The sequence below is a fragment of the Psittacula echo genome (assembly GCF_963264785.1).
Source record: "Psittacula echo genome assembly, chromosome: 5".
In the NCBI taxonomy this organism is placed as follows: Eukaryota; Metazoa; Chordata; class Aves; order Psittaciformes; family Psittacidae; genus Psittacula; species Psittacula echo.
This window is the reverse complement of record NC_137739.1, coordinates 38440123-38462010: the sequence shown is the minus strand read 5'-3', so window position 1 is coordinate 38462010 and position 21888 is coordinate 38440123. Positions and strand designations below refer to the sequence as shown.

At 43.6% G+C, this 21888-nt stretch overlaps 1 protein-coding gene across 14 annotated transcripts in view; it reads left to right on the top strand.

Moving 5' to 3' along the window:
- TSPAN4 (tetraspanin 4) overlaps nt 1-13850 on the top strand; it is a gene marked incomplete at its 5' end in the record, with an annotated part of 479305 nt that extends 465455 nt beyond the window's left edge. For all 14 annotated transcript variants that reach the window (XM_080617770.1, XM_080617776.1, XM_080617779.1 and 11 more), the window contains 3 exons: nt 8309-8440; nt 10279-10362; nt 13210-13850. In XM_080617770.1, coding sequence (XP_080473896.1) covers nt 8309-8440; nt 10279-10362; nt 13210-13278 — 285 coding nt within the window. In that variant the 3' untranslated portion in view covers nt 13279-13850. The remainder of the gene's footprint in view (nt 1-8308; nt 8441-10278; nt 10363-13209) is intronic.
- Nucleotides 13851-21888: the final 8038 nt, after the last annotated feature.

Genomic DNA, 21888 nt, shown 5'->3' with positions numbered 1-21888 from the left:
TATTGTTGAGACCTGTTTGCTGATTGTGATGGGGGTCACCATGTTGGCACGCATACAGAGTGTGTTTTGTCCACAACCATTATGTCTGATCTCAAGAGTTAAGCAGAGTCAGGTTTGGGTCTTGTCTGGGGTTAGATGACGATATAGGGGGACCGAGAGATTTTCCCCGAGGCTGGACAGCCATGAGTGGCAGGGTGTGTGGGATAGTATGGGCAAGTATCTAGGTCAGTGGGCCCCTCCAGTGTTTTGGAATTTCACCACCAAACAAGTGCAAAATCCAGAAGAATTAGTAAAACACTTAAATGAGGTGTGTTGTCATCCTGGTCATACCAGAGAGGGACAAATCATGTCAACGTGCTGGGGCTTGGCCTATGCTTACAGGGCCTCGTTCAACACAATCCAGCACCTTCAAAAGGGAAAAAATGTCCCTGGATCTGAGGGCGAAGCAACAGACAGCGCAGCTACTCCAGCTCCGAGCACAGCAGCTACACCACCCCCAGCGACAAGTACAGCCACTACTCAAACTTTGACTGCAACAGACAGTGCAGCTACCCCAGCGACAAGTACAGCAGCTACACCACCCCCTGTGAAAAGTACAGTTGCTACTCAAACCACAGTGATAATGACTGCAGCTAAACCAGAGGACCAATTCGTACCAATATCGGTTGCCCCTGTACGCAAGAGAAAAAGCAAAAAAAGGCAAGAAGGGTGAAGCAAGATGAAGAAACAATGTATTCACCACCCGGGCCACCATCTGATCAGGAGTCATCATCACATGACGAAGAAGAAGAAGAGGTGACTTCTCGACCTCGGACCTCAACCAAGCTACGGAATATGCGAAAAGATTTTACTCGTCAACCAGGGGAGCACATCATCACCTGGTTGCTCCAATGCTGGGACAATGGGGCCGATGGTCACGAGCTAGAAGGTATGGAAGCCAAGCAGCTGGGATCACTTGCTAGAGAAGGGGGAATTGACAAAGCAATTGCAAGAGAGAAAAAGTCCCTCAGTCTTTGGAGGCAGCTCTTGGCAGCTGTGAAAGAAAGGTTTCCATACAAGGTCGATGTTATGAGTCGTTCGGCCAAGTGGACTACTTTAGACAAAGGCATCCAGTCTCTGAGGGAATCAGCCATCGTAGAGATGATTTATCACATCAAACCGAATAACGGAGATATACCCATAGACTCAGATGAAGTCGAATGTACACGACCCATGTGGCGAAAACTTACACGGAATACACCGTCATCATATGCCCATTCACTGGCAACAGTAACCTGGAATGACATAGTACCACTAACAGTGGATGAAATGATTCATAAACTCTTGAGAGTTCGAAGACAATCTCACCCCTTCCATCATCTCAGCTGTGGAAAAACTGTCCCAGGATCTCAAACAACTGAGGGACGATCTATCTGATTTATCCAGCTCCTCACGTGTACCAACACACGTCTCAGCTGTTAACAAAAGACGTCCTATTGTACGAGAGAGAAGATATAGAAGGCATACACCACGGGCCACCCTATGGTTTTACCTGCGGGATCATGGAGAAGACATGATGAAGTGGGATGGAAAACCTACTTCAGCTTTGGAGGAACGGGTGCGTGAATTGAAAATAGGAACAAGGATCAAGACTAATCATCCCATGAGAGCTGCGGCTTCAGTCTCTGGTGAGCAGGTTCCCAGATGGAGCAGAAGAGCTGATTTTACTCCAGCAGCTGTGATAACGAAGAATAATCCCTTTCAACACGACTTAGGTGTCCAACGTTGTGATGACTGTTAGAGGGGCCCTGCCTCCAGCCAGGTGGAGGTAGGGAACAATCGGATTTACTGGACTGTGTGGGTCAGATGGCCTGGCACATCAGTCCCACAGAAGTATAAAGCTAGTAGAGATTCTTTGTGTCTGTCTACTCTGCCGGAGGCAGTCCTGAAGAGCCCTGTACTCCTGAGACCTCAGATGAAGTCAGGTCAATGGAGCAGTTTGCCTTAGTCGATGAGGAATGGGTTAGGGACCAGTTGAGCAATCTGGACATCCATAAATCCATGGGTCCAGATGGGATGCACCCACGGGTGCTGAGGGAACTGGCGGAAGTCATTGCTGGACCACTCTCCATCATCTTTACCAAGTCTTGGGAAACGGGAGAGGTGCCTGAGGACTGGAGGAAAGCAAATGTCACTCCAGTCTTCAAAAGGGCAAGAAGGAGGACCCGGGTAACTATAGACCGGTCAGCCTCACCTCCATCCCTGGGAAAGTGATGGAACACCTTATCCTTGATGCCATCTTAAGGCATATCAAGGATAAGAGGGTTATGAGGGGCAGTCAACATGGCTTTACCAAGGGAAAGTCATGCTTGACCAACCTCATAGCCTTTTATGAGGAAATAACATTGTGGATGGATGATGGCAGAGCGGTGGATGTGGTCTACCTTGACTTCAGCAAAGCATTTGACACAGTCTCCCACAGCATCCTCATAGCTAAACTGAGAAAGTGTGGTCTGGATGATCAGGTAGTGAGGTGGACTGCAAACTGGCTGAAGGAGAGAAGCCAGAGAGTTGTAGTCTATGGGGCGGAGTCTAGTTGGAGGCCTGTATCTAGTGGAGTGCCTCAAGGGTCAGTACTGGGACCAGTATTATTCAATATATTCATCAATGATTTAGATGAGGGAATTGAGTGTACTGTCAGCAAGTTTGCTGATGACACTAAGCTGGGAGGAGTGGCTGACACGCCAGAAGGCTGTGCTGCCATCCAGCGGGACCTGGACAGGCTGGAGAGTTGGGCAGGGAGAAACTTGATGAAATATAACAAGGGAAAGTGTAGAGTCCTGCATCTGGGCAGGAACAACCCCAGGTTCCAGTATAGGTTGGGGAATGACCTGTTAGAGAGTAGTGTAGGGGAGAGAGACCTGGGGGTCCTAGTGGACGGCAGGATGACCATGAGCCAACACTGTGCCCTTGTGGCCAAGAAGGCCAATGGCATCCTGAGGTGTATTAGAAGGGGGGTGGTCAGTAGGTCGAGAGAGGTCCTCCTTCCCCTCTACTCTGCCCTGGTGAGACCGCATCTGGAATATTGTGTCCAGTTCTGGGCCCCTCAGTTCAAGAAGGACAGGGACCTGCTGGAGAGAGTCCAGCACAGGGCAACTAAGATGATGAAGGGAGTGGAGCATCTCCCGTATGAGGAAAGGCTGAGGGAGCTGGGTCTCTATAGTTTGGAGAAGAGGAGACTGAGGGGTGACCTTATTAGTGTATATAAATATATAAAGGGTGAGTGTCATGAGGATGGAGCCAGGCTCTTCTCAATGGCAAACAATGATAGGACAAGGGGTAATGGGTACAAACTGGAACACAAGAGGTTCCACATAAACTTGAGAAGAAACTTCTTCTCAGTGAGGGTGACAGAACACTGGAACAGGCTGCCCAGGGGGGTTGTGGAGTCTCCTTCTCTGGAGACATTCAAAACCCGCCTGGACACATTCCTGTGTAACCTTATCTAGGTGTTCCTGCTCTGGCAGGGGGATTGGACTAGATGATCTTTTGAGGTCCCTTCCAATCTCTAGCATACTGTGATACTGTGATACCGGTGCACAGTGTACCCTGATGCCGTCAAGCTGTCAAGGGGTGGAACCCATCTATATCTCTGGAGTGACAGGAGGATCCCAAGAGTTGACTGTACTGGAGGCTGAGATCAGCCTGACTGGGAGGAAATGGCAAAAGCACCCCATTGTGACTGGTCCAGAGGCTCCATGCATCCTCGGCATAGATTACCTCAGGAGAGGGTACTTCAAAGACCCAAAAGGGTACCGATGGGCTTTTGGTATTGCTGCTTTGGAGACTGAGGAAATTGAGCAGCTGTCCACCTTGCCTGGTCTCTCAGAGGATCCTTCTGTTGTGCGATTGCTGAAGGTTGAAGAACAACAAGTGCCAATCGCGACCACAACAGTGCACCGGCGGCAGTATCGCACCAACCGAGACTCCCTGATTCCCATCCATAAGCTGATCCATAGACTGGAGAGTCAGGGAGTGATCAGCAGGACCCGCTCACCCTTTAACAGCCCCATATGGCCAGTGCGAAAGTCTAACGGAGAGTGGAGACTAACAGTAGACTATCGTGGCCTGAATGAAGTCACACCACCATTGAGTGCTGCCGTACCGGACATGCTAGAACTTCAGTATGAACTGGAATCAAAGGCAGCCAAGTGGTATGCCACAATTGATATTGCCAATGCATTCTTCTCAATTCCTTTGGCAGCAGAATGCAGGCCACAGTTTGCTTTTACTTGGAGGGGCGTCCAGTACACTTGGAACCGACTGCCCCAGGGGTGGAAACACAGCCCTACCATCTGCCATGGACTGATCCAGAATGCACTGGAAGAGGGGCAAGCTCCAGAACACCTGCAGTACATTGATGACATTATTGTGTGGGGTGATACAGCGGAAGAAGTCTTTGAGAAAGGGAGGAAAATAATCCAAATCCTGCTGAAGGCTGGTTTTGCCATAAAACGGAGTAAGGTCAAGGGACCTGCACAGGAGATTCAGTTTTTGGGAATAAAATGGCAAGATGGACGTCGCCAGATCCCCACAGATGTGATCAACAAAATAACAGCAATGTCTCCACCTACTAATAAGAAAGAAACACAAGCTTTCTTGGGTGCTGTGGGGTTCTGGAGAATGCACATCCCAAATTACAGTTCGATTGTAAGCCCTCTCTATCATGTGACCCGGAAGAAGAACGATTTTAAATGGGGCCCTGAGCAACAACAAGCCTTTGAGCAAATTAAACGTGAGATAGTTCATGCAGTAGCCCTTGGACCAGTCCGAACTGGGCCAGATGTAAAAAATGTACTGTACACCGCAGCTGGGGAGAATGGTCCTACCTGGAGCCTCTGGCAGAAAGCTCCAGGGGAGACTCGAGGTCGACCCCTCAGCTTTTGGAGTCGGGGATACAAAGGATCTGAGGCCACCTATACCCCAACTGAGAAAGAGATAACTGGCAGGCTATGAAGGGGTTCGAGCTGCTTCGGAGGTGATTGGCACTGAAGCTCCTCCTGGCACCCCGGTTGCCCATGCTGGGCTAGATGTTCAAAGGCAGGGTCTCCTCTATGCATCATGCAACCGATGGGACATGGAGTAAATGGGCTGCACTAGTTACACAACGAGCTCGAATAGGAAATCCCAGTCGTCCAGGCATTCTAGAAGTCATCATGGACTGGCCAGAGGGCAAAGATTTTGGAATGTCACCAGAGGAGGAGGTGATGCGTGCTGAAGAGGCCCCACCATATAATAAACTGTCAGAAAGTGAAAAGCAGTATGCCTTGTTTACTGATGGGTCCTGCCGTATTGTGGGAAAGCATCGGAGATGGAAAGCAGCCGTATGGAGTCCTCAACGACAAGTTGCAGAAACTGCTGAAGGAGAGGGTGAATCGAGTCAGTTTGCTGAGGTGAAAGCCATCCAGCTGGCCCTGGACATTGCTGAACGAGAAAAGTGGCCAGTACTTTATCTCTATACTGACTCATGGATGGTGGCAAATGCCCTGTGGGGGTGGTTGCAGCAATGGAAGCAGAGCAACTGGCAACGCAGAGGTAAACCCATCTGGGCTGCTGCACTGTGGCAAGATATCACTGCCCGGGTGCAGAACCTGGTAGTGAAGGTACGCCATGTAGACGCCCATGTACCCAAGAGTCAGGCCGCTGAGGAACACCAGAACAACCAACAAGTGGATAAAGCTGCTAAGATTGAAGTGGCTCAGATGGACTTAGATTGGCAACATAAGGGTGAATTATTTTTGGCCCGATGGGCCCATGACACTTCAGGTCGTCAGGGCAGAGATGCAACATATAGATGGGCCCGTGATCGAGGGGTGGACTTAACAATGAACACTATTGCCCAGGTTATTCATGAGTGTGAAACATGTGCTGCAATTAAACAAGCCAAATGGTTAAAGCCTCTTTGGTATGGAGGACGATGGCTGAAGTATAAATATGGGGAGGCCTGGCAGATTGATTATATCACACTCCCACCAACCCGCCAAGGCAAGCGCCATGTGCTTACCATGGTGGAAGCAACCACCGGATGGCTGGAAACATACGCTGTGCCCCACGCCACTGCCCGGAACACTATCCTGGGCCTTGAGAAACAGATTTTGTGGCGACATGGCACCCCAGAAAGACTTGAATCAGACAATGGGACTCATTTCCGGAATAACCTTATAGACACTTGGGCCAAAGAGCATGGCATTGAGTGGGTATATCACATCCCCTACCATGCACCAGCCTCTGGGAAAATCGAACGGTACAATGGGCTGTTAAAAACTACACTGAGAGCAATGGGTGGGGGAACTTTCAAGCATTGGGATACACACTTACCAAAGGCCACCTGGTTGGTCAACACCAGAGGATCTGCCAACAGGGCTGGTCCAGCACAGTCAGAACTTTTACATATTGTAGAGGGGGACAAAGTTCCTGTGGTGCACATGAAGAATTTGCTGGGGAAGACAGTCTGGGTTATTCCTGCTTCAGGTAAAGGCAAACCCACTCGCGGGATTGCTTTTGCTCAGGGACCCGGATATACTTGGTGGGTAATGCGGGAAGATGGGGAAGTCCAATGTGTACCTCAAGGGGATTTGATTGTAGGGGAAAACAGCCAATGAACTCAATTGTACGCTGTTGCCTGCTATAGCCCATCAACTAGAAGTCTGCAGGGCACCAGCGACTGGCCCTGACTTCCCTCCAACCATCATCCCAACAGAGAATGAACTTTTATAGAACCAGACAAGTTCTACAGTAAAGGAATGATCAGCATCAGCAGGCAACAATCCAACACTGCACACAGCCTCTCCTGCCCTGAAAGACTGTTACAAGAGATGGAGCCCAACATCATGGACCGAATGGACTCAGCAGCTTTATAGGAATTGGTCCATGCACTAAGATAACAGTGCACTGAAATGAGAGTGAGGGTATATGGAAAATGTGGGATCTGAGCATGACGTGAATGGTATGGAATAAGGGGTGGATACTGTCCTGGGTTCAGCAGCAGCAGTCACTTTTTCTCCTTCTTAGTAGCTGGTGCAGTGCTGTGTTTTGACTTTCGGCCTGGGAATAATACTGATAAAGCCGATGTTTTCAGTTACTGGTCAGAATGTTTACCCTGACCAAGGACTTTGTGAGTCTCATGCTCTGCCAGGGAGGAGGAGAAGCCAGGAGGAAGCAGGGACAGGACACCTGACCCAAACTAGCCAAAGAGGTATTCCATACCACAGCATGTCATGCCCAGGGATGTAACTGGGAGTTAGCTGGAAGGGCACGTCCCTTTTCTCTATCGGGCTCTTTTCCGGTGGGTGGTATCGTATTCTCTTCCCTTGTTATTTCCCTTGTCATTATTATTATTGGTGGTAGCAGTAGTGGTTTGTGTTATACCTTAGTTACTGGACTGTTTTTATCTCAACCCGAGGGAGTTACATTCTTTCGATTCTCCTCCCCATCCCTCTGGGGGGGAGTGTGGGGAGTAGACTGTGTGGTTCTGATTTACGGCCTGGGCTTAAACCACAACAGCTCTTCATCAGGGACTGTAGTGATAGGACAAGGGGTAATGGTTCAAACTTAAACAGGGGAAGTTTAGATTGGATATAAGGAAGAAATTCTTTACTGTAAGGGTGGTGAGGCACTGGAATGGGTTGCCCAGGGAAGTTGTGAATGCTCCATCCTTGGTGGTGTTCAAGGCCAGGTTGGATGAGGCCTTGGGTGACATGGTTTAGTGTGGGGTGTCCCTGCCCATGGCAGGGGGGTTGGAACTAGATGATCTTAAGGTCCTTTCCAACCCTAACTATTCTATGATTCTATGACTGAGTCTTTCCAAGGTGATCAGTAATTACCAGTTTAGAGATAATTTGCCTTGTTAACTTCAATCATGATTTCAGAAGTGTGCCATAGAGATCCCAGTATCTTCATCTCCTGAGTGCTGTATCGGTATCTTAAACAATTTTTTTTGCTGACAACAAGCTGTAAACCACCATTAGAATCCTGCTCAGCCACATCTACTCTTAACCTCAGTACTTGGCTGGGGTTGTCCCGTTCCAGTTCCTGCAGTGTCCTGCTATTGCAAATAGGCACCTTTGCTTCTTGTGTCAATGTTAGCTACATGCAAGACCATATTGGAAAATAATAAAAGAGTGGGGGAAAAGGGTCTATTTGGGTAAAGCTGAGGAAATAAATACTTTATTTCTATAAAATTTCAAGCCTCTGCTGGTGCAATCAAAATACACTGAACATCCAACTCCAGATCATATTTACAGTGTCATCTTGGTTCTTCTTTTTCCAGTTCAGATGCTGTGGAGTCTCCAACTACACTGACTGGTTTGAAGTGTACAACACAACTCGGGTGCCGGACTCCTGCTGCTTAGAATTCAGTGAGAACTGTGGGCTCCACTCCCCAGGGACCTGGTGGAAAGCGGTGAGTAACTCTCCAGCAACAGCTCAGCAGCTGCCTTGCAACCCAGGTAAGGGGCAGGCACCTGGGCATTGGCAGGCCTAAACAGATGGTAAGGTATGATGTACCCTTCCTCATCTTTAATCAGGTGCTTTCAGAAGGCTTATGTTGAGCTGTTGCTTTTGACCTCCAATGAAACTGCTAATTTAATTATTTTCACAGGCTTTCCTTTCAGTAGGCTGTAAGCTGTTGTTTCACATCACAGACTTGTACCTTCCAACACTGATCACAAGCACAGTCTAGCAGATCTAGCTAGTAAATTACAGGATTGTCCTTTTTAATGTCCCATCTACTGGAATCAGGCAGAGATCAAGGCAAATGGCTCATCCACACATGCAGAGCACAAGCCCTGGAGCTGCAGCCACAGCTTATCATGGCCCAGGCAGCAGCGAGGCAAGAGGACTCTGTGACCCTGCAGTGCTCTGCTCCTGCCAGGAACCCCAGTTCAGGGGCTTCCACTGCACAGCAGGCAGGTGGGAATTGTGCCACTGAATTGCCAGCAGCACTCTTTTTTACAGTGAGTTTCTGCACTTGCCTGTAATCAAATTCAATACTCCATGGGGTAATTTCTGTACAATGTCTTCGGCAAAATTCTTCCATAGCAGATAGTCAGAGCCTAAATTCTTCTCTGAAATTAGCTCAGCAATTCTTTTTGCTAATTACATGTAGTGCAATTACCCGGGAGGAGTGTGGAGTAAGGCCATCTGATGAAGTGGAATTATAAGGAAGTTTTGCTGGTTCTAAAGGTTTGTGAAGACAATAAGTAAAGCTTTCTTGGCCACTTTCGAGAGATTTCATATACATGGATTTTCACTGGCACAGGCTGACTTCCAACCAAACAGGGCTCCCTTTACCTCTTAAATAGCTCCAGGTTAAGTTTTGAATTTAAGAACTTAAAAATTCTTCTATTTAGATCTAGTTCCCTTCTACCTCCTAAATAGCTCCAGGTTAAATTTTGAATTAAAGAACTTAAAAATTCTTCTATTTTATTTGGGGTATAAAGGTATGAAGATGATCAGTGCAGGTCAACACCATGTCTTCTGGTGAGCATTAATAAGTTTTCCTTTAGCATATACATATGTTAAAGCCACTAACTTAAGGCTGAATGATTCTTGGCTATGTACATTTACAAGACAGAGGGCACAATTTTTGTACAAGGTTGTCTTACAGATATTATTTGTTCTTTACACATTATTTAAAGAAAGATGTCACTTGGATCAAGTCAACCCTCCCCAAAACTGGGCCAGGAACATGAGGTTACAGTTACTGCAGAATTGAAAGGAGGAAGAAGATATTCGAGGAGAGCCCATACTGCAATTTGAAATTATGTGAAATGGTACAAAATGGGCCTGTGTGCAGCAGGAGTAGCTGCTGAGCAGCTCTCACTTGATTATACACACACATATATATATAGTGTAAGAAAATTTTGTTTTTCTGAAACATGGAGAAAATGGAAGGCTCATGCTGAAGTTCCGCTGCTTCTGGTTGGTTTTTAGAGGGCAAAGTGGGCTCAAATCCACTGCTTGGTTGTTTGGGTTTCTTTTTTAATTACTGGCCTAATTTATACAGAGCAGTGCTCATGCAGCATTTCAGAGGTCCACTCTTTTATGTCATTAGAATGAGTACTCCATATCCAAGCTTCAACCCAGAAATACATGGTAGTTGCTCCAGCACCAAAATGATAACCCAGACCTACCTAGCAGCTTAGTCTGATCTGGCTCTTTCCTGGCTGTATTCCCAGGGGAGTAGAACTGTGCATTTATGGCTAATACAATACTCTTTTGTGTTTTGTTTTTTTCCAGCCATGCTACGAAACAGTGAAAATATGGCTCCAGGAAAACTTACTAGCAGTGGGAATCTTTGGATTGTGCACAGCTATGGTGCAGGTACAGTTTAATATCAATCAATTTTCAAATCCTAGTTAATTATAACCAAGTAACTGTAGATCCAGATATACTCTGCCCAAGCCTGATTTAGTCATTCCAAATTTTGCATGATACTACTGTAAAACTCTGCAAGATTTAGGTCTTTTATGTTTTAATTTAGTTAAAATACTATGCACAAAGTACAGAACTAGGAATACTGCACACTTTTTCTGGTTTATGAGGAACTTACAAAAAGCAGACACTTTACCAAGTGGTTTATCTAAGGCTTAGGCTAGATTCAGTAGAGTGATAGTCCCTGCCCTCCAAAGACAGAAGCGTAGTCAGAGTAGGGTGAATTGCCTTTTAGGGTACTTATATTTGTCCAGCGATTCTCCAGAGGGGACCATCTACTTAGGCTAAATATCTACCTTTAAGAGAGCCTGAAAATAGACTTAAGTCTTCAACCCAATTCTCTCAGTCCTAGGGTGAGTTACAAGCTGGGATGTTGGTACTATTACTCAATCTTGGCAATAGAAACATCTTCCTTTTCTATTAATTGCTGGGAAATAGGGTAGGTAAGATGGGCATAGCCTTGTCCGTCAGATTTTTGACCTGCAGTTATTTCCAGCATAACTTTGCTCAGAGAAGAATCAGTTGTCAGTCAGTGTAGTACCTTGTCTCTTACTCTTACATACCTGCGTCTTTACACCAGCTTGCCATGGTTGCGGACGTAGTGCCGCCGCAGTGGCACAAACGTTAGCCTGAGGGTATGCAGGCGAAAGCTGTGCTGGGGGAGCTCAGGCTGTACATCAGCCTTGCATTTATGTGCCCAAGGTCCCACTCCTGAATGCAGTGAAAACAGAGCTTTAGTTTCCAGCTCCGCCTCCTTCACACTCAATGCATAAGCAGAAAGGAAGGATGCATTGCTAAGCTAATTAATATCCTGTCATTCCAGATGAACATGGGGGGTTTGTGTGTATGTAATTTTGCATGGTATACCACTAGCAGCAAGAAGAGAGAGCCTGGGATCAACATGCCACTTGTTCCCACTAATGTCAGATGAGGCAAAATGGCATATGTCATATATTGGCTACAACTTATTAATGCAAATGCCTGACTGCTCATAGGCTCGAATTCATAGTTTTGAGTTTTGTTTTCCAGTATAGTAAGCAGATATGCTTAGGAAAATAGATAAGCACAACAAGATCGTATGACAGAGACACAATGTAAGACTGTTGTTAATATATTACCATACTTTAAGAAACAGCTATTGAGCATCTATTCAGCATTTAGGGAGTCTTTAAAAGATATATTAAAAGCCCAGCAGCCTATGTCGGCCTTCTCATTGACCTTGATTGTATTTAGGTTAATTTAAGAGAATACAGAATTCTGACAGAAAGCCATCGCTAGTTTGCGTGTGAGAAAACACTTCAAATAATTTTAAAATGCTAATTAATATTCCCAGTAAATGCTGGGAAGTACAGAGAAAACACCTTAGAACACTAAAGAATTTTTAGCCTGTCTTTTAACTATGTGATCAAATCTAATTGATGACAAAAGTTTTGATGCACTGTCATCTAAAATGAATTGGGCTCCCTCTATTGTTGCTGTTACACTGATGTTCTGGTCCCAAGCATGTGACAGCTTTTGTTTTTCATGTTAACAGTCTTATAGTTAGAATTATACCCAGTGACAACTTGGAGGACATACAGCACACATGATGGAAGAATCTTCTTTAGTCATGCATGCTCGAACTCATAAAACAAATTCAGCCACCAAGGTTTTATTATGCAGCTGTCATTGAAGGTGTTCCTTTGCTAGGAAGCAGAAGGCAATATTCAGGGAATACCCTCAAAAGGCACGTGGTTACTATAAAACAGCACTCTAAAGCCTAGCAGTCTCATTTCACTGTGGAAGAAAAGGAAATGAAGGTGGTAACAGCTTTATTACCATTTCTTTATTTATAAAGTAGTATGTGTGTTATTCATGTACTCTTTCAAAATACTCATTAAGAGGTACTACAATTTATATAAAGACTAAATCTGAAGTGGTCAAATTAAATGCTTAAAATACAATTCATAGAAAAAAATGTCTCCCTGGCAAACTTTTATTTCAATGACGATTTTTTATAGTGGGGTTGCAAAAGAATAGTAAAAACTACTTAGTACGTTCACATAAATACTTCTACTGGAAGGAATATATGACACTCTTCCACATCCCTTTCTGATGAAGTAATCTACCAGAGGTGGCACAGCAGGTCAGCATTTGGGCTGGGAGAAGAACTACTACCTCCCTGCTGAATAGGCTTAGTAGAAAAAGACACATATATCGTTGATGAGGCATTCATTGATGGTTATGATTAATGCATGGACAGTCTCCAGTAATTTCCCCATAGAAACCTGTGCACACATACACTTGGGAAAGTACAGTACAGTAAACCCCAGGATCCTTTGGGTCAGGGATGAATGTCATTGTCTTTCAAAGCAATAGCTACAGAGATAACCACACAGCCCCACAGCTGTGGGTTGCTATTATAAAATAATTTTGAGGAAAAGTCATCCGAACAGTTCTTTTCAATATACCTCTCTTCCCAGTAACTGGAGGCTGCTTTTCATGGAGAAATCAGCTCTTCCATGCCTTCATTGTTCATTCTGTAAACCAGCAATACAGGTAAGGACCAAAGGCAGGCAGAAACTAGGAATAGAACAAAGGACATGAACCGGTAGGAAAAGCAGTATGTGATGAGTCTGTCTGTGCGTGAACAAAGCCAGTGTAGGCACATTTGCCTCTCCTTTTTTTTTTCATTTCAATTAATAGTGGTGGGGTTTTTGCTTACTGAAAAACAATTGTGGTTTTTTTTTTTCTTAGATTCTTGGACTCACCTTTGCAATGACCATGTATTGTCAGGTAGTCAAGGCAGACACCTACTGTGCATAGATACTGTTTCCACTCTTTCTGCTCCTCCTCCAAAGGACACAGGAGAAATCTCCTTCATGCTCATCCATCTGACCTTCCCCCCCCCCCCCCCTTTGTACTATAAACTGTGTATAATGCTATCTTTCTGAAGATTTTGTGAATCATCCCACTTCACTGAAGGAGGAAGAAAAGAAAAAGTCAGTACTTGAACTGGTGCAGGTAAGAAGGAGCCTTGTCTCTAAACAGAAGAAAACTTCCGAAGAGCAATGGTTTCTTTTCCATGGCCTATGGCAAGGCAAAGGAGGCTGCTGATGAGGGGCTGATCTGCAAACCCATAGTAGGAAGATTGCAGTGAGGCAACCTCTGTGAAACCTGCCAGGTTGCTTTCCTGCATCCCATGGTCTGGAAGAGAGGGCATAGAAAATGAGTATTCTTCAGCAAGAAGGTGCAGAGTAGCTAGCACAGAATGCAATTGTAATTTTACTACAGTTTGCATACAGCTAAAACATCAAGATCAAGCAGCCCTGCCTCCAAGTGTCTCAAGATGATTTTGTGGCCAGGAGAGGATCATCTTCAGAAATATGTTATTTTAAAGGAGTATTTTTAATCTTTTGTGCTGCAAAGTTGGGCTTTTAATCAGAATCTGTACAGTGAGATCTGGCTGTTAAGAGAAAACAATATTGGACATTGTCTCACTTATTAATTGCCAGTGGCATATAGATGGTTGACTGTATATGTAATATATATTACATTCATATATATATATATATATGTTCTGAAAGGAGGTAAAAATACCCAGCATCTAACCTCAGAAAGAGGAAACCTTTCTATCCCATTTTACATTCCAACTGAAATAACCAACTATTATTTCTTGTAGGAGGCACTATCACTTATACCTCTGGGAAACAAGTAATTACTTTCAGCTGTATCTTCATTTCAGTAAACAACTTGTGAGTGCGCTCTGTCATTCTACTATGGTTTTATTTTTTATCCTCCCTGTTGCAAGTTAGTCTGCCAAAAAATATCACTCATTTCCACACTTGAAGATCCGTACAAAGCTGTCAGCTGTTCCTTCCCTGAATGTCACCATTTCATTAATTTACTTTGGAATATCATCATCTGCAGGTATGACAAGAGTTTGCCTTGCTGAAGAAAAATCTTTTTGCACATTGCTTACTTTTGAGAGTTATTAAAACTTCAGATGTTTTTATGCTTAGGGGTTTTTTTCCCCTTGGCTGCATGCTTGCAATGGCCAAGACACATCACTCTCTATTGGAACTGGGGTCACCTCTCAGTTATGTTTTTCAGACCCATCTCCCTCTGCCTGACTGTTGGCTAGAATTTACCCCACACCTTCTGGAACTTGCAGAAATTGAAATCAGAACTTTCCTTAGCCAGGAAACAGCCACCAATTGTCCAATTTCCCCACCCATTGGTAACTGAAGTAATTTATGTAGTACCCTTATGTGCACACCTTGTAGTGATGAGGTTAAGAATCAGATGTTTCCTGTTGTTCAAACACATCACTCCCCATCAGCAAGCAACCCTAGATAATGCACATGTGACAGGGAGATGCTAAGCACTCAGGGAAAGAACACAGCAGGGAACAGACAAAGAGAGGAATGCATCTGGCCCACTCCTCACAGCCAGCCTTTGAGGACCTCTCGGCCACTGACAACAGACCAGAGACAACCATAGTGCCCTGTTTTCCCAGGAAGCTCAGTGCAGCCATTCCTACTGTGACAGATGAGAAGCATGCATCAAATTTAGGAAAAAGAAAGTTACCCTGTACCTTCAGTGCTTACAACTGCAGGTCTCAGCTGTGAGTGACATTTTGCTTGCTTTGATTTAAAGGCAATTTCCATCAGTAAAGCTGAACTTGCCAAGGCCCAGACTATTCTCCATGACACCTGTAACTAAATCTTTCCTGGACCTGCAACATTGACAAATACTACTCTCACTGCTTAGGTTTTGGGGTATTTTTTTCCTCTTTGCTGATTTCCTGCAGTGTTCTCACCCTCAGGCATGAACTACTCAATGTTTTGTGCGAAAGTGCTTCGGAGAGTCTGGTGTGTGGAACAGCAAGTGTCTTCCAAAACCATTACCCTCCACCTTTATGCATGGTGCCTATCTGTAGCATCGGGCATTTAGCTGCGCAGGCCAATCTGAAAGTAATGCATTACTTGTGTGTGTTTTATGTGGCTTCCCAATCACTCACTATCACAGCTACCTCACCACCACTAAAGGATTTTACTGCCATGTTCACAAGCCTTGAGAAATATTAATGCACCTGAATCCAAGACAAAGCTTAAAATAAGTGAGTAGGCCACACACAGGCACCCTGTACCCCAACGCAGGAGACCTACTCTTGGTGTTACAGCCACCATAGTCTCAATGCTCTCTGCTTTCTGAGCCCAGGCTGACCTGTCAACAGGCCTGCTCTTTGGAAGATGCTGTATGTTTGATCCTTCCCTCTCTCCCACTCTGTTCCTTTCTTACCTGCATGGACATGATTCCAGGTTAGATGCAGCATTAGTTCTTGCCATAGTTTAAAGTTCATACGCACAGGTGCTCCTGCTGACAACTCAGAGTTTTCACCGCGGAAAAACAGCATAACTGAGTGATGAATGTGTTAATAGAACATTGATTTTTAAGAAAGATAAAAGGTGGGCAAGTCTATTTGTAGTGATCCCTGCCATTAGAAATCAACAGAGACAAGAGGCTGATGATGGCTCAGTTGATAAGAGCAAACCATTGTGCAGCAGAGCTCCCACAGAGGGTAACTCTCATCAATTTGCCTGATGGTGGTGTAGGGAAGAGGTCATAACGCCTCATCCTGTGAGTCTCCCAATAATGTGTGCCGAGCTCTTAGATGCCAGGCTTCAGCTAAACCTACAGAAGACACAAAATGAGAACCAGACTGAAGACAAGTCATGCTTTGTGGTTCCCTCTAATCATTTTCCACAGTTTAGGCATCTTTACAAAATATACTACCTTGGTTTTCAAAAACATGTATCTGTAGGCAGTAAAGGCAACACTCACTTTGTAAATTGCAGTCACTGCAGCAGAAACATACGGCACTGACTGCTGAAAAGAAAGAAAAAAACCCCAGATCACACATTGCTGCTAATAATTCGTTTTTTAAACACTACCAACTGACACTGCCAACTGAGATGCTACTGCAACTTGTTTATAATTTGAACTGGCCTATTTTCTATATTTGATGTTATTAGCTGTCTTCACAGAGGCCAAACAAATGTTATGGTGCTTAAAGCATTACCAGCACAATCCAACTTCAAACCTCGGAACATACTGCAGATAACAAGCTTCAGATTTACCGTATTTTTCTTTTTAAAAGCATTGTAGCTTTGCTTTGCTGACGAGGTCAGAACATTCTGCAATATGTAACAGCAACAATATTTTTTTAAAACCAAACAAGATAGTTCCATATTATGCATAAAACTTCATGTTGAACTGGTTGATTATAACTAAATACCCTGTAATACATAATACCCATTCAAAAGGCTGCTTATACTGTATGTAATGCACAGCAACACTGAAGTCATTCCAATTGCTTCCATTAGTGTCTTGTCACTTTTAGTAAAGTGTTTTATGTTATTTTCACTTCTTATCTTTAAACATGAAGGAGGACTCAATACATTTAAATGAAAGGGAACCAAAGGCAACAAAGACATTGAAGGAGAGCACTCCTAAGTAATACTCCTTGCTCTTTCTGCTTAATGACAAGATGTGAAGGCACAGGGTGCATGGCTGGACCTACTGAATTGAGCAACATCAGAATTTAGCTTTTAGATTCAGTCCAATATATTTCTGGCTTGTCGCCTTCACAATGATGGTAATACATACATACATTTAATAGAATATGGTTTATTTTCCTTTATGGTAGCTGTTGGTAGCAGCCAAATCTTATAGCTTGTACAAATGAATTATTTAGCTCCAGATCTTACAGTGCACGATCACTGAAATTCACTCCATTTTCTGTTCTATGAATACTTCTTTGTTCCTTTCCCTCAAATAATCTAAACTCACGAAGGTTTATTCTACCATTTAATAATTACCATTTAAATGCAGCATTGTATGATTTGTAATATGGAGAGGAAGAAACTGCACAGAAGCTGCAAAAAATATTTTATCTTGCACCAGCAGTATGGCTGCTATGTGAATCCATGCAAAGCCCGCACTTCTCACAAGCTACTTATGAACCTTTCACATCTTTTACATCTTTTGGTATACGTGGCTCCTGGCTGCCGCTTCCCCCATTCACAGATAGGGCAGGAGGTGGTTGGCATAGAGAAAGTTGAAGCCTTTCACTTACCCCTTAGCTTCATTCTTGTGCTATAAATGTGGCACCAAAGGTAAGCAACAGAAACCAGCAGTTGATTGTGACATTTATTAACTTTATTAACTTCGTCGGCAAGGATTCTTGCGAAGCATGAATGTCTTCATACATACTGAGTTAGACAATTCACAGAAGGAAACAAGTCAGGACTTGCCACAGGAAATTTTGTTTGGATTCCGCTGTGAATTCTCCTAGATGATTGTCACCGGTTTTTTACCACAGCGGGCAGGGCTCCTCAGTTCTTTGCATTTTGTTGCTGCAACTACAATGATACATTTCTGTGCATTCATATTAAGAACAAAATCTAAAATATACATTTTATTTTTTAAAAGTTATTAAATATTATTTAAAGTTTACAACAGAATGTCTTTTGTATTCTTTATAATCAACTATACTACAAGCTATAGAGTGAATATATACATACCCAAAGATGTGTGTGCAAGTGCACACACACACAGTGAACACAATTAAACAAAAATAAACCCAGCATATTGCTTTTTTGTAATTTCTCATTACCTCCCTTTGATTTGGCCAACCCGTCCTTAAATAATAATAATAAAAAATAAGTATTTAAGTGGCTTACCCATCCGCAGGTAAATTTACACTCCTTTCTGTTTTCTCTTTAGGGCAACCCGAAATGATGTGGTAGTCAATAACAGGTTAGAAAATACTGGGAGATCAGGTTTACAGTGTAAGCAAATACTTAGACTGAAACCAATTATCTTCAGTTTAGAACTTGTCAATAATTTTGCGTCATCATTTAAGCTCTGACCTTCAGACTTCTCTCTTCCTGAGGTAGCTGCTTAGAATCAGAAAGTGCATAGAAAAAGCTGAGAAAATTAACACCAGACTTTTCAAACGGAACCGCTAGGTTCCTGCTATGTCAGATCAGGTCTGATTTGCCAAGTATCTTGTGTGATGTCATGTCTAACACTGCGTTTTTCAATACAATTTATTACACCCTCTGGGTCAAACAGCTTTGCAAGTGAATTTGCCTGTAAACTGGGCACATTCTGACCACCACCACAGGCATATTACTGAAAGTGTGAGGGTAGAAGCAGCCTGAAAGTGGAGACCCAGAAATTTTAGAGGTTGTTGCAGGGAACCTAATAAAGGATAACCCCAGCCTTTGGTGGAAGTTTCTTACACCTCCCTCAATTCACTAGGCACATTTATATTACTTGATTTTTCTTCATCCCATTAAGTGTACCATTAGATGCTCTCAATAACCATATCTATCTTTAATCCCTTTCTGATTCTGTGAGACTTTCAATTTCAGTCTTACACTGTAGCAGTGGGTTTCACAATTTCATCATACTGTATACATTTAAAAGAACCATTTCTAATATGGATTTTAACATGTTGCTTTTCAATTTGATGTGTTCACCATTGGTTCTTATACTTCGGGAATGCTATCTTAATGATTCTTACAGAAATGTACGGGCATAGAGCAGCTGTATTACCTTTACAGCCTAATTTTGTCTTTCCACTAAAGCTTAAGCCTGGGCAGTACAGTACGCTATTGATTTTAAAGATCCCATTGTTTCCAAGCCCCGAGCCCAGCGTAGCTTCCCCCAGCAGCTATCCTAGTTCAGTTGTCTTTGCTTTTTGGTCTACATGTTGGCACTGACAAAGGTGTTTCTATTTTAATTAACAAACAACTAGGCTAGTATTTCATCTGATATCCTGCTATTTTTGCTCAGATGTACTTGACACAACCTGGGTGTATCAGGCTTAGCTGATTATACTAGCTGAGTAATACAAAGCACTTTCTGTCTGCATGGCGATAATTTTTGAAGAGACTCAAGGGTAACTTAAGAAACCTCACCCGAACTTCTGTCTTAACGGACCAGAAGTGCAAAATGCAGAACCCTGTGTTTCTTACCTTCCCATGTGTTAAAAATCACAAACAAATAATGACTCTATCATGATTAACTCACCCAGTGAGTGCAGTTTGACAAGGCTGTTTTTCTGAAATCCCATCAGCTGCCTATGTAGGTCATTTTACCCTAGGCCTTGCTTCCCTCTCCCTCCTCCCAGTAAAAACGTTTCCCCATAGAAATACTGTATGTTATTCTGTTCACTAGAAGTAATGGGGTTTGTTGACCTGGAAGAACAGGTTAGTTTACACTCTTCCCTCCATCAGCCAGACAGAAAGCATTCACTACCAAATCTCCCCCAGTGCATGTCAGGCAGCTACACAGAGGGCCTGGAAGTCATCTTGTAGTGCGCGGATTTTTAATGAAGAAATGGCTGAGGGGTTAAACTGGTTTCTCAAACAACTCCCTAGTATCTTCTATGAAGAAATTGTTTAGGCAGAACATTTTGTTGCTACAGAGTTGCTTCACAGAGACTTCCCTGTACTTCTGGGAATAACTTAAAAGGATGGGGTCTTTATCCACCATAAGCCTCCCCTTACATTCCCCTGGCACTGCTGTTACAGAATATGATTCAAATCACAGCCAACAAAATAAAATATAACTGTATGTAAATCTATATAAAACAAAGTACAGCATCAAAAAACAAAAACAAAACCCAACCTGTTAATGTGTATTGTTTATGTGTTTATTTTTCCATATGAACACAGTGACGAGTTTCAGGTGGGAGGCATTCATCCTGAAGATACTAAAACTTACTATAGAAATAAAGGCATTTCAGGAACTGGTTTGTGAAAGTCTATTCAGATGCACCTCATAATCTCCCTTCTCCATAAATTCCTTTCCACGGATATAAAGCTTAAGCTCATCACTGCTCCATCCCTTCCACCTGTACTGTACCATTTAAATCTGCTGTTCTGCATTCAGGGGTATGTGGTTAATCAAGGTCCCATCTGCCAAATGCAGAGGGGACTATGTTATCTGTATCTTCTAACTTCAAGTGCCCGAAGATAGATACCTCATATGTCTTTATAAAGTTCAAATTTGATTTTAAGGAGACCACTGTCCCTACATAGCAGAGATAAGTGATACAACCAAGTAATTCATGTCAGCCTAGTTACAGACCTAACTAGTACCTAAATCTGAACTGCTCTTCTCAGTTCCCAGAGGCAAGCCTGCGGATGGCTAGATGAGCTCTGCTCTCAAGCAGGACTGTCACTAGCTGTTCAGCATTCTCCAGCAACTAATGCAGCAGGGATGATTTTTTTTTTTCCTTTAACCCAATTTACCTTTGAAACTTGTTCAGTGTTATTGTGTCATCCACAGGTGCAATTAGCTGATTCTGATATCTCAGCTTGGATAATAAGCACATAGAATATTGAGCTAAAAATGCCTCAGCCTAGAAATTTTGTTCTGTGACAGCCTGACTGTCTGAGAAAACTTCCACCAAAAAAACCCCACAACAAAACAAAACAAAAAACCCAACCAAAAAAAACCATCCTGGGGGGGAGGGCAGGAAGGGTTGTCAGTTCTTAGTGTTCTCATTTTCAGGCTCTTATTTCTCAAGGAATTAGACCCTCCCCCTCAAGGGAGTTATAGCTGTTTACAAACTCAATTATGATGAAGCATTTGCAAGTACTCCAGGAAAAGAGCACTTCACCATGGTGCTGCTTCCAGTGCTTTCTTAGAACCCCCTCCTCTCACTCTGTGAGCCTCTACCAGATTGCTTATGACAGTCACAGTCACTAAAAGCTTCTTTCTGATCTTCAGAGCACCACACAGCCCTCCTCCCTCCCCACCAACAGCCACTCTCTTTGCACCTGTATTAATTTCATTTGAAAGTCGCCTTGGTATTAGTTGAATAGGGAGGCTGCATGGAGCTACAAGCGCAGGTACTTCAGAAAATTCTTCACACTGCGAGCTCAGCTGCAGGAACCACACACATAAATATGTTGGAAAGAGGAAACAGGAATATTTCCCCTAGAAGCCAGAGGTGCTTTGACTGTTCCTCTGGTCAGCAGCTAAGCTATGCTACTTGTTCTCTTAACAACAGAGATGTCTCAAAACCTCATGGTTGAAAATACTCCTACTTTAGAGGGAAGAATAGAAATTGTGAACTCAGACCTGTGCACAACTGAAGGAATTATGGATTTGCAAATGCTAACACAAAAGAATACATGGAATGAATTGATGTGTCATATAATTACCAACTCACTTTCCCTAAATAAAATAACTCACCAGCTTGGAAGTACAGCTTGTTGTCATGGAACTTGCTTTATATGTGGTGCTAATAAAAATTGAAGTTTTAAATCTCCTTCCTGTGAAGTCCGTGCGTGAAAGTTCTTCCCTATTAAACACCTTCTTATATCCAACTCTGCACCACAGCTGGTTGCC